Genomic DNA, 14,529 nt, shown 5'->3' with positions numbered 1-14,529 from the left:
AAACTGGTGATAACTTAATAACATAATCATTTAAAAATATCGTATTTCTATCTGGCTAATGATGATAACTTGCCTTCTACTTCCTTTTTCTTCAAAGACTCTCATAATACTTTTTCATAACGCGAGATCAAATAAAACTTGTTCACCTTCCCGTTTAAATGATATATTTATTTCATCAAATCTTCAAATAACGAAACAAACTTTTTAATAATATAAAATATATAATTTAGACACGTTCGTTATTTAAACTAACTTAGATATTGTAGCCTTATCAAAAAGAAAATGCATCTGGTTGTTTTTGGATAAATCAGGAATAATTATTGCTGCCATATGTTGATTATGCCCCCACTTCGAAGAAGAGGTGGTAAATTGCTTTGCACTTGTCGGTCCGTTGGTCCGTCTGTCCGTCGGTCCGTAGACCAAATGGTTTCCGAGTGATAACTAAAGAACCCTTAGGCCTAAGAACTTCAAACTTGGTATGGTGATTGGTCATGACCAGTAGATGACCCCTATAGATTTAAAAGTCAAGGGGTCAAAGGTCAAGGTCACATTGACATTGTATGTTAAAACGGTTTCCGATCAATAACTAAAGAATAACTAAAGAATGCATAGGCCTAGGAACTTCAAAGTTGCTATGGTGATTGTTCATGACCAGCAGATGACCCCTATTGATTTTGGTGTCAAGGGGTCAAAGGTCAAGGTCACATTGACCTTGTAGGTAAAAACGGTTTCCGAGTGATAACTAAAGAATCCTTAGGCCTAGGAACTTCAAACTTGGTATTGTGATTGGTCATGACCAAAAGATGACCCCTATTGATGTTGGGGTCAAGAGGTCAAAGGTCAAGGTCACATTGACCTTGTTTGTTAAAACGGTTTCCGATCAATAACTTAAGGACGCATAGGCCTAGGAACGTTAAACTTGATATGGTGATTGTTCATGACCAGCAGATGACCCCAATTGATATAGGGGTCAAAGGTCAAGGTCACATTGATCTTGTAGGTAAAAACGGTTTCCGATCAATAATTAAAGAACCTTTAGGCCGAGAGACTTCAAAGTTGGTAAGATGATTGGTCATGACCAGCAGATGACCCCTATTAATATTGGGGTCAAGGGGGAAGGTCAAAGTCACATTGACCTTGTAGGTAAAAACGGTTTCTGATCAATTACTGACCAGTAGATGACCCCTATTGATTTTGGGGTCAAGGGGTCAATGTCATAGTGACCTACAAGGTATGTACTTAATGACCGTTTCTGACCAATAACTCAACATTTCAAGTTGCCTTGGTTGATATTTTATGTGCTTTTGATATACACATTTGAAGGTCTTATGTAATATAACAACTTGGCTGTCATTAATGAGGCCTATGTGATTCATAAAATTTATGTATATATTATTTGGTAAGATTTTAAATAACTTTAATTGCTGCACACAACCTATGGGGTCACAATAATTATTACCTTGTGACTAGTCATGACCAGTAGATACTAGATAACCCTTATTAATTTCTTGTTCACTGGGTCAGAATTCATGCATAATAACCTGATCACATGACAAATTGGCTGCCGATAGGGGGCATACATGTTTTACAAACATATCTTGTAATGTTTGGAAATGCGTGTCGTTAGCTTCAATTTGTAGACTATAAATCTATATAGTAGTGCAACAGGAGTCGAACTTCCTTATAAATATCAGGGGAATTAAGAGAGTATCATTGTCGTTATAAATGTTTAAGAGGAAAGGTAATATTCGTTTGAACTTATAATTCACTGCAATTGTTGAATCATTAAACGATACACATTAAGTAATCATTATAACCAGTTAAAATCATATATCATATATTATTCACTCAACACATTAACAAGTCACCCCATGAGCCTATTGTGAAAAATGGCCGTTTTCATTGAAAAGCCTCCTGTTACAAGTTCAAAATGCTATGAAACTATGAAAAATGCTTTAATATTCTTGACACGTGGCACAAATGTTAATTGGACCATTTCCTCTGTAACAGCATGCTCAAGCATAAATTTCCTGTTACCATGGAAACGGGAGGGGGGGTCGTCTCAAAATTGCAAAACCCCACTAAATTACATTGTTTTGTTTTCATCACAACTGACTTCAAAGTGCTGCAACTTCTCAATGAATTAAGATGGAGCAAAAAATTTTTCAGTGCCGGTTACAAGTTACCCTGAAATCGACCTAAGGCCATTTTTTGCCTGTCACATGTCCAAAGTTTTCTTGGCGATGAGGGGGAATGCCGCCCCCTTCAAACCCCCCAAACAGAAGGGGGCACATTCGCTTTCTGTCAACCCGTGATGTACCATTTAAATGGGGGTTTCGCCGAAAATGTGGTCACTTTTTATACAACATTTTCCAAAACAAAAAACATAAATAGGGCATTTTGTCACTGTTTGAGGCCTCAAAAAAAGGGGGCGGCAAAACGCCTTCCAAACACGTCTATATGAGGGAAAAGGTTAAAGGGTATAAATATCTTTTATGAATTATTTTAATACATTTGTAACCCTACCGGGTTTGGACGGACTTAAGCTATACCAGATATACTATACAGGAAGTTGATAATAATAATTATCTGGATTGCGTCTTTTTTGTTCCTTACGTTTCATTGTGTTCAGTTGTTCATCCAAGAAGTTTTGCTTTCATGGGTTAAAAAATGATGTATGTATTGTTGCACATGATTGTTAGTACTGTTGAGCGGGAGTTCTGAGATACCTTAGTTGGTCACATCAATGTCATGGTATAGCTGTTTATTTTTTCGGATTGTGGATCTCCATAGAACTCTATGATACTTTGAAACTTTTTGGTTTTATTCTGTTTTTTATTTGGCAGTCTTATAAAATTATCTGTTTCAATAATTAATTGTAAATTTGATATTTACTTATGTGGTGTTTTGTAAAATTAGAATGGCGACATTTGGTAATATTCATTGACTCTTGAAATGATATACACATTATTTCTTGCATCTCAGACAGGATTATCTACCGTTTACACCGGTGCTAGAAAACTCTGTCTTACACCCCCCATGTAAGACAAGTCGCGTGCTTTAAATGACGTCATTGACGCGCGCCTTTTATGAATGAATCGCGTTCTTAGGATGACGTCATTTTTCCGTTATGAATGAAGTTGTAAGTTCATACGCTACTATAAGAAAAAAGTGCGTAATGAGAATATCAGTTTTCATAATTTCTGCTCCTAAATAATTGACATGTAATATGCAAGAAAAAGAATCAAACACCGGCTGTTGGTACAGACGGGAATATCTAGCTCTCGGGTAACTGTTTAGCGGAAACTCGGCAGAGCCTCGTTACCGCCGTAAACAGTTACCCTCGAGCTAGATATTCCGGTCTGTACCGGCAGCCGGTGTAAGATTCTTATATTCTGTCTGTACACTTTATTGATATTTTAACTTTGCAGCAATCTACACTGATATCACATGTGTGAAAAGAGGTTTGTTGTAATGTGGGGAAAACAGTCAATACCATATATTGGTAAGTCTATATTCTATTGTATTTTAAAATGTCAATAATTATGAGATCATGGATCAAATATAAAGCTTGAGTGGCAGTTATATAAAAGAGACAAATAAGAATCCCTAGAAAAAGCCCAACACGGCAAAATTGAAAATGTGAAGGCTCTATATGATTGGGCATTTCATGGACGGTTCTGGTAAGTTCAAAGTACCGTCCACGCCCCAAAGCACCGGCTTAAGCAGTATACAACATTTAACATAAACTGGTACAATTTGGAATTTTAAAACATCCGCAGATGTGTACATGTGGCGGTTATCATGGAACCTTCAGTGTGGCACGTTATTATATTTTGTATTTCTCATTTGAAATTATCATAAATTTATGCTGTGTTGCCCTTAAGACCCGTGTTCCTTATCCTTAGTTCAAGGTCACTGCTGGGGTTTAAACTTGTTCAATATTTATGTAATAAATTTACATTTAAACGGTGGTTGTTGTGTCCGCTTTGTAACTTTTGTATTCATGAAAGTTTCAATTTATACTTACAAATATTGTAAAAAAGACCGAGGTTTCTTTATTTAACTTAAATGTCACTGCTGGGGTTCGAACATTGTCAATTTGTACAACCACACGTAACATGTAATAGGTGGTTTATAACTAGAATCCCTCGGGGGCATTTATAACATTCTGTGACAGTTCTTGTTCTATAATGACATGCATAACCTGAAACAGTTAAAGAGCTGAACCAAACATCTAAAATAGACTATCAATATTGACTGTGAAAAAGTACCTGATACTCTATTATAAATAATTAACGCTGAAATTATAGTCTATTATTATTAACTAACATTGGAACTTTAAAGAGTTAAGAGAGTTAGTAATCATCTAAAATAGACTTCCATTATTGACAGCGGAAAAATACCTGATACTTTATCATCAATAATTAGCGTTTGCTCTATAAAGAGTACGACATTAAAAGATTTAATAAACATCTAAAACAGACAGTTAAAAGGAACCTTATACTCTACTATCAATAATTAACATCGGAACTTTAAAAGTATGGTAATTATTGAATAAAAATGAGAACTGGCACCTATTTAAATGATCATTACAATATTTCAAAGGCTTGTGTTAGTGGTACATAACTTCTTTTTGTTATAGCCGCCAAGTGTTGAATAATCATTCACAATTGATTTACCTATTAGGACAGAATGTGTCCCATGCTTTCATTATCATTTTATGGTAAAAAATGTTAACTTTAAAGAAACTCCAGTTATGTCCAAAAACATAGAATTAGAATTTCTTACAAACATCAGATGGGACACTTACTTATAACAGTAAAATTTGCAAAAGACTATCATAAGTTAGAAATATACTCGAAAATAAATTGAAATTGATGATTTGTATATAGCCCGATCTGAGATAAAAGCGTTGCAAAGCTTTTCATTGTTTGGACATTTTTACAGAATAATTATTTTAAAAAAATTGAATGAGCCAATGATCGGCACTTTTGCACATAAGTGATTGACCTAGAGTCTAGACCTACTTAAAAGTGAAAATTAATCTCCAAAATATTTAATTCCATTCCCGCTGACTGGTTGGCACATGAAAAATCTGAACAATGTCGCAAAATACATAATGTAAACATAACTAGATTGCTTTCATCATAAATTAATGTTACAAAGTGGAACATTTAATACCATATGTTTTAGCTAAACTATTGTGATCAAACTTCCTTTAAAGGATTGAAATATTATTTATAACACTAAAAATTTAACAATGAGCCTATATCCCACTCGCTGACATTTCACTATTTTTTAAAATAACATTTATTCATATGTCATCCATACAAAACACAGGTCTGACATTTAACAAATAATGACATCAATGTTATGAAAGTTTTGCGTTCCGTTCATTGAACGCCGCCTTTCCTTGTTGATCTTGTTTACCATATTGTAGTAAATAACTCGTGTAGTCTAGTTTTGATTAACATGTTTTCAAAAATTATCTAGGTTGAGTACACCAAACATGAAAAATAAAAATAATTCTTGCAAATAGATTACACAATCCAAAAATATGTAGAGCATGTCTGAAATATACATTCATAAAACATTAGTGTAAAACATTATATATTATATGTGTTTGCTTTATTATCAAACCCTTTAGAAAATCATAGCAAAATAACTAGACATAAAATGGCAAGATGTTTCAGCAGTTTGAAAAATAGTTCAACAAATGCCTTTCATTTATTCATTCTCAGGAACTAAACACTATTTTAAGGATATTCTAAAAGTCTTTTAACGATATATGTGAACATAATGAGACTTATTCCTCTTTAAACTGTCTACATAGTTCAACAGTAAGAGCAGTTGATTTACAAAGTAAGCGGCAGGTTTAGGCACCAAAGACTCTAGAGTCCCCTTTGCGTTTTTTAGTCGACGTTGGCTTTCACTATTTTTTGGCAGTAAAACATTTAACAATTACCATTGAATAAAACTAATTAGATCAGTTTTCTATCCATGTTCACAGTACTTCAAGTATTCTTTTTTAACATAACAAATACCAAAGAACTAGAAGTTTGGATTTTTTGTCACAAAATATATGTCTTCCAATTATGCACTTTAAGAGCTGGTTGATCAAGCTTGTGACGTTTCGTTGCAATCCTACTATCTGTTAGACCTGTGAAAGCCGAACAAGCTTTATGCGGAGGGACAAGCTTTATGCGGACGGATGGTGAAGGCAAAAACATTGGAAGACATAATTCATTTTGCAAATTGAAACAAAATTTCAGCCTTGCATAAATAGTTATCTGAAAAATATACACATTCCAAACATTGTTCAATACCTCATCATTTGCTTAAAATCGCAAGTTTGTAATTCTCATGCAGCTTAAAACTATTAAACATCAAATGAATGAGCGAGGAACAAATGCAAGCTTGGCAGCACCTGCTGGCCAAACTATTTCTGTTTCTTTACCTAGGGTAAATGCAATTGGAGTATTTACCAGTACTTTGTACATTTCTACTTTTCCAAATAAAAACTTATGCCTAGTAAGGCTATAACTCAGGATTTATTGCTTTACAGACCTATGCTCCATCTGATTTGGTATATTTATAGGCTAAAAGAATGTCACCTACGTAGAACAGTGGTTTCCAGACCAGATACCCTGTTTGCAGGTATTCTCGCGGTACTAAGGAAATAAAGTCATATAATGACAAACAAAATATTTACCTTGTTGTTCTTTCCTTTTCTTCATCCAAGTTAACCAATAATTGATTTATTTACATGAAAAAAATCGATATAAAACATTTCAATTTTATTTTCCGCCATTTTATAAACAGGTACCCTGACCTTGACCTTTGAATAGAAGTTATTTATATTCTCGCGGTAAAAATCTATACCATACAGTAGGCTTTCAGCAAGTCAAAGATGTGTAAACTACCTAATGCAATTAACTGAACAATAACTGTACTAAAAGTTTCAACAAGTGTGACTTTATAATTAATGCAAAAACATGTCTATAATCAAATTTGTCTGAGCACAAGGTAAGTTGATTTGTAATATTTCCTGTCACAAGAGTTATTCTTCAGTTACACAATGTGGGCATCTGAACACAGTAGCCCTTCTTACTACTGTAATTGGTGTACAAAATCTAAGATGTACCCAATGAGAGCAAAAATTACACTGAGCCCACTTTGTGAAGACAATACTAACACAATGCTTGAGTTGAGTGGGTGTGTAGAGCTTGCAGACACAACATTTGTCTCTCTCCTCTATCTCAATATCAGTATCACTGTCTGACATATGTGATGGAGAGTCCAAAGATATAGGTACCCCTGTCTTAGATGTTCCAGATGTGCTAGGAACTGGTTCTTCATGTTCCTTACTCTTCCTCTGCTTCTTAGACGGTGTTTGTATGGGATTTTTTTGTCTATTTTGAACAGTTTTCTCAGATTTGGCACCCTTAGACTTCCTTTGATTTTGCAGAACATGTGTATTTCTTTCATTTAACAGATTTCCCATTATGTATGGTGGAATAAATTTTTTCTTAGGTCTTTGTTTGACAGTGTTAATTTGTCTCTTTGCAAAGAAAGTGACAGATTCATCATACAAAATGGTTTCTTGCGAGTCAGAGGGCTCTTCTGGTTGCTGTGGTGCCTTTTCGGTTGATTCAACTTGTGTATCCAGTCCCTGGCACTGATCATGATTTTCACTGGAATAAATTGATGAAGGTGCAGTGTCACTCTTGGAAATTTGAGACTCATCAAATGGATATATTCCTGATTTTTTGAAAGCTGATGTGATGTTTGATGGAGAGAAAGCTTTCAAGTAAGGCTTAGAAGTTAGTGAAGCAATTTCATATTTGGTAATGTATACACCCGGGTTATGCTGCAAATACTGTTGACACTCAGTGTAGTAGAAGGCTTTGAATGGGCCATAAACACCAACATCCAGTGGTTGCGTGAGATGACTGGTATGTGGGGGAAGTACAAAGAGGACCACATTCCTCTGTCTAGCCCACTCATTCAAAGTCAACGATAAATGACTTTTGTGCCCATCATACAGGATCAATGTGGCTGGTCTATCTGAAGAGACAGAATCAAGGTTGCAGTGCTTCGCAAGATGTCTCGTGACGTAATCTTCAAAAATTTCACCATTCACCCAACCACTATCCGACATTGTACCATCTGCACCAGGTTGAGCACCTTCCATGAACTGAGAATTAAACCTTTTTCCCAGAGAATATATAAAAAGGAGGCACATGATTTCCAAGGGCATTTGCTCCTCCTATTATTGTTACATTGGAAGATCTTGGGGAGGTAATTGCCTGAGGTTTATCATTTTTCCCACAAACTATTTTAGGTGGTGAGTGCTGGGTGCTTACTCCTGTTTCATCTATATTATAGATTCTTTCAGGTGAATTGATTAAGTCATTGTCATCTAGAATATTCTTCAGTTTTTTGAAATAGTTGTTTATTTTTTCTTCAGAGGCACCTTTAGCTCTGGCCAAATCAAGCTTTTGAGGCTTGACAGCTTTCAAGTCTGGGTTTCTTTTCATGAAACTATAGTACCGCACAGTACTTAAACCATCCTTTGCAACAACTTTCTTCCCCATTGACCTGGCATAGTCAGCAGCCATAAATCTTACGTTGGTCATGGTGTAGCCATATCCGATACTGGCCATATACTTTATATGATGTGCTAACTTGTCCTCCTCCAGAGAAGACAATAGAGTCTCTGGTCCAGGACGTGCCTCAAGGGTGACATTATGTCTAGTCCTGTCTCTCAAAGTAGACTCCGGGACATGGTACACTCTAGATGCCCGATAAACAGACATGCCATTTGAAACACAAGCTGCATAGGCTCTCTTAAGGCTTTCCTTGTCATATGGCTGCTTAAGCCTGCTTTGGGACCCCTGAAAAATAACAACAAAAAAATCTATGGTATGGTATAGGTTTTGAAGTTTTAGGCAACAACAACAACAACAAATGGAGTCCTGTCAGCAGACGGAAGATGTCAATCTTAAAATGGAGGAAAGTTACCAAAGAATAGACATTTTTGTGAATGATTTAGTTAAAGTTTTGCATTTACAAGGTAAAATTTGTGATTTACTTACCTTTAGTCGGTTCATTACTGTAAAATGTTACTCAAAACACTGCTGAATAAAAGTAGGTCACAAATATTTACTATAGGTGGCGCTGTGATTTAACCTCGTGAAAAATAAAAATAACGCGAGAATAGATTTAACGCGAGAATACCAGCAAAGAGTATACAATGTAAGTCTGTGGTCCATGTGGTATAACTTGCTTGAATACTCCCATTTGAATAGAATCTTGCAGTTGTTCAATATCCACCTCTTCATCATGACCAATTCCTGCCAACAAACAATGAATACACATAAACGAAAAGAGCAGAGAGTGTTATAATTACTATGGTCACAAACACACTCAATTTATTTCAAGTATGTCAAACAAGACCTCATTTTAAAAATCATGGAAGAAATATCATAATTTTCCGAACATCCGGTAGCCATTCAAAATTAATTATCATGTGAGGGAAAATATATTTACCAGATTAATAGGAGACTCCTTTTAATGTATCATTTTATTACTGGGTAACAGCTCGCTCTTGTTTCAAGATAATTCTTTCTTTTTGTTGATTGCAACTGTTTCACTTCCTGACTATGTTGTCTTTTTAAGTTCACATCTTATTCTCGGACTTTCTACTCTGGTCTGTTTCGTCTCCATCATGTGCACGTTGTACACTGCCTATGACTAACAATACCCTTCGCAATTTTAAGCCTCGATCTCACTTACTCCCGGCAGAGCCCAGTTAGTTACCGGAATGATCCGGGACGATCCGGGATGAAATTATTGTTGCGGTCACACTTACCCCGGCAGCACTACAGTAGTTCCATACTAACCACCCAGGATGCGCTCCGGATCATCCAGGCAGAGCCCAGGTGAAGCTATTTTTCATGCCGGTGCTTCCCCGGTCGTTCCCGGATGACGCCGGAAGAGTCCCGGTTGAACCAGGCAGAGCCCCGGCAGAGCCCAGGACGATCCAGGAAGAGCCCCGGTAGAACCCCAGTGGATTGAAAACGCCCGAAAATGATAACTTTGATGCATAATTTTTATTCAATATAATATCTATTGTTCCAGAATAGTATTTCATGATGATTTTCTGAAAAATCCTTATGCCATACTGGATAGAAGGGAAATGGGAAGGGTCTTAATACAAACAAGTTCAATCATCGCAAATTGTCCTTATTCTTTTGAAATGATCCGTGCTTTGCCGGGGCTCTACCAGGATCAACCGTAGCTCTACCTTTATCCTCCGGGGCTCTGCTTGTAATTACCGGGGCTCTGCCGGCATATACCGGGGCTCTACCGTAGCTCTACCGGCTATATCATACACCGGATCATCCCCGGTTTGTGCCGGCAGAGCTACGATGCTTTCCCGGTATAACCCCGGTCGTTCCCGGCAGAGCTAAGGATGAAGCTGGCAAAGCTGTACCTTCCCGGATCATCCCGGACCACCCGGGTGATATTAAATATTTTATTCCATCCGGGGTCGAATGCCGGATGTTTCCGGATCATCCAGGACGTTGCCGGCAGAGTCACGGATGTACCCCGGTTGTTCCCGGTCGTACCCATATCGTTCCGGGGCTCTGCCGGGATGTAAGTGAGACTGTAGCTTTATTCCCATAACGGGACTTGCTCATGAAAAGTATGGGCTGAAACAACAAAATGTTTGTAAGCAATAATAAATAAGTTGTTCTGAAAATCATTTTTACTCAGAAACTAAGCTTTACATAATAAGAATAACAGCTAAACGTCTATGTTCTCTACAAGGCTGATTTTAAATAATTATGTCTCTCAAGAGCTAACATACCTTTGACTTAGAATAATATTTTTTTATTAATTATTATGTGTCATGATAAGGAATGTATCAGTAACTAAGTATTTACAGCTGAACACATGACTGTCAAATCCACGTTTCCATCATTCAGTATCCAGGACATTCGGGCATTAGCTTCGTCTTACAATGTAAAAATTTATGGAAATACGCTTTTGAGAAAAGATAACAATTAAAATCAGACTTTCAGTTTATAAATACGGATATCAGTAGAAAACTGAATACTGTTCATGCCGGTGCTAGGACGCGCGAGTTATATTAATATTGAACATTTCATTATCTGTAATCAAACAAAGTTTGAAATTTTTATATAATTTTGCTGTGTTTTGGTTCTTCCGAGAGATCTCTCTCTTCCAGATTTCTAATACTATTGATCATGTAAAACTAAATCAATGTATGTTGCAATTAAATACAATTAGAAACTAACTTTAATGAAGGTCATGCATCAGACACTGGACAAAGTACAAGGTCATCTATAAGTCTTTCCATAATTTAGCTGACTCTTATGTTTCTTCATTAGCAATTTCTTGTGATATTTTTAATATTTTGATTATAAAAAGTAAAGTCATGGTTTTGCCATGATAAATTTGGCCAATTCTAATTTCTTTAAAGCGTTGTTGCATAGAATATGACTGGTTTGTGGCACATAAATATATTTAAGTAAAGCGAATTAAATGATCCGGAACAAATATTGCTTTATTACGTCTACTGGGGTTTTCACCATTTAGCAATGATTATGTGGTTTTTCTATTCACTCTACAAATACAATCCCGCTTTAAGCACAAACCAAAACAGATCACCTTAACATAATATAATCATTTTGATCGCTCAAACAGAGGATAAGTGATACCATTTATGAACAACAAAAATGAATTTGAAAGCTTTCAATCAAACATAATGTTCTTTATAAAACATCAAAATAAAATTTGTTACTATAAAATTTCAATGTTTCGTCTCATCTCTAATACAAGAACATTTTGATCAGTGAAGCCAACTTTTTCGTGAAGTTTTTTATTTTTGTTCTCAGATAATGAATTTAATGGTTTTTGACTAGCCGAAATGTAGAAATCATGCAGAGATATTGATAACTACTGATTTGCTATCGGAGAAAAAGGATTAGTGGAAAGACCGCTCAGATATAACCACATATAGCCATAAAATAATGATAATAATAATAGGAGGTGAAGACTTGTTCACGTCAAACTCAAATCTAACAGATAATAAATTATGTGTTTATTAGATTTATAATGTCGTACAGATATTAGATTAATGCCATAAACAATACGAAAATTCAATTTAGTAAACAACTGACATTATGATTACGTGTAAAATGTATTTTTTTCAGCTTGAATTTTAAGTAACCTTTCTCAAACTATATGTCTGTATTATATCCGTGGCAAAAAGTCGTACAGTTTGAGTACAGAAGTGTAAAGGTCTTCCTTTGCGTAGAATTGAGGTTGCTTTGAGTTTATTCATATTATTGACACTGAATCAGACACATTAATATGATATGATAACGGAAGTAATAACATTTTGTTGTGCTGATTTCTATTACAAACCAAATTTATGAAATTGCGATAAAACAGTTATAAAATATGAAACTCGTTAGTTACGGGGGTATAACACTGGTTGGGGCGACATCTCGGGATTTTTTTTGCAAAAATCCGTCTCGGCCTTACGGCCTAGCCATTTTTTTTAGCGGAACCATCCTTGATGTCGCCCAAGTCAGTGTTTATACTAGTAACTAACTCGTTTCGTACACTATAACTATTACAAATCTTCACGGAAAAATGTCGCTTCGCCGAACATGTTCTGTTATTAGAGATGAGACGAAACATAGTACTTTTATAATGCACATTCCATTTTGTTGTTATTTAAAGTGCATAATTGTTTTGTTGTTAATAAATGGTATCGCTTGTCACCTATTTGAGCGATCAAAATGATTATATTATGTTAAGGTGAGCTGTTCTGATTTGTGCTTAAAGCAGTGATTTTATACTTGTTGTTGCGTTTTATTGAAATTCTAGAAATGTACTTGAGCCTTGTTTTCTCCTTTCTAATATATTTGTCATGTTAAAATATTTTCATAGTTATTTGGATCATATTTTAAGCGTATGAAGCTATATATCTGCTATATTTTGTTTTTGAATTTTGAAAAAAGGAAACTTAAAACAAAAATTCTTTGCTATTCGTCTCAATAATATTTAACACTTAATAATATACGTTTTATGTGGTCAGCAATATCAAAAAAATCTTAGTTCACGTTAAAATGGATCAATTCAAAGAAATATATGATTGCAAGGGCAAGCTGATGGCTACAAATGAATCATGAACAACAGAAACTTTCTAAAGATTAATAAATAATTTTAGATATTAAAAAGTTTAATTAGAGTTGTATTGGGACATTTCGAAGTTGCTATCACGTGTATGAAAGTTTCACATAAAAAAACTATAAATAACTTTTGCAAGGCTCCTTAGGTATAATTTGTATGTTAACAGAACTCAAAATGTCTGTATGTCTAAAGGGTTGTCAAAAAAAATAATATTCAGACAAAGGTTATTATATATATTGATGAAAATATAGTTTCAATAGATCTTTTTCTTGCATTTGAAAGTATTGCAAAAAATATAAAACTGTGTTTGCAGACAACAACTTTACGACGCATGTGATTAACAATTCAAAACTTGAAACAAAAATTGTGTATGCAAGACAATCTCTTTGAAAGCGGATTTAATTTTTTGACAAAAGAAACTGTTAATCTTTGTCTTAAAATTCTTTTTGTCGTTTTTTTGTTTCGTTTCTTTTGTAGAATTGATTGCGTTGACGAGAAAGAACACACATTTGTAGGAAATGTTATATGTATTGACGCGCTTGGTATAATAAAATGTTTTATTACTGCTTCTCATATAAAAAAGAGTTATCTTACGCTTTGATAGTAGATATGATTTAAAAGTACTAAAACGAAGTGATAATTGACATATAGACTGGTAGGTTTAGGTTTACTATAGTTATATTGATATATGATTTAACATAAGAGATTCAGGTCACTTATCAAAATTGTCGAGTTTTCAAAAAAGAAACACACAAACACACACGCACACCCGTGTTTGAAATAATTAGAAGCCTGATATTCGTATGTTACATGTAGCACATGCTTATCAAATAATGAAGTGATGAAGTGTTTGATTTGCTGTTTAAATACTATTAAATACCTATAAGCAACATGCATGTATACAATGTAACATTTTGTTTTAAAAAATCAGTTCATTTTAAACCAAGGCTGCTTATATTATATAAACTAGCGCACGGACGATATCCAAACATTACTCATGCCTTTTTTGATGTATGGTTTAAAAAATTTTTTTTAAATAAAATTTACTCGGAATCGTATTTAATAAATATTAAAAGTATATCGCTGTTGGCAATTATAGTCTTTAACATTCAGACAAAATTATGTGTAAAACTGATACATGTAGCAATAAGGAAGTGTTAGTCCTATCAGATTTTGTTTCAAGATAAACGTTCCCATATGTTTGATTATTATCAAAATATCACGGCAAAACAATAATCCGGAAACAATTAGATGCTAACATATCTTTTCTCAAGAAGTTTGATTTGATTGAAA

The 14,529-nt window shown here is 34.7% G+C and overlaps 1 protein-coding gene across 1 annotated transcript; it reads right to left on the bottom strand.

Moving 5' to 3' along the window:
- Positions 1–8,207: 8,207 nt before the first annotated feature.
- Positions 8,208–9,187, bottom strand: LOC132752131 (uncharacterized). The gene is made up of 2 exons (XM_060742415.1): positions 9,102–9,187; positions 8,208–8,900 (listed from the first exon to the last, which is right to left on the bottom strand). The coding sequence occupies exons 1-2, from the start codon at positions 9,114–9,116 to the stop codon at positions 8,208–8,210; spliced, it is 708 nt and encodes a 235-aa protein (XP_060598398.1). The 5' UTR covers positions 9,117–9,187.
- Between the last annotated feature and the right edge of the window lie 5,342 nt (positions 9,188–14,529).

This window comes from Ruditapes philippinarum, unplaced genomic scaffold (genome assembly GCF_026571515.1).
Source record: "Ruditapes philippinarum isolate M1 unplaced genomic scaffold, ASM2657151v2 ctg9992_1_1_1_1, whole genome shotgun sequence".
Taxonomy (NCBI): domain Eukaryota; kingdom Metazoa; phylum Mollusca; class Bivalvia; order Venerida; family Veneridae; genus Ruditapes; species Ruditapes philippinarum.
The sequence above is the reverse complement of the archived record's forward strand: the minus strand, read 5'-3'. Positions and strand labels throughout refer to the sequence as shown.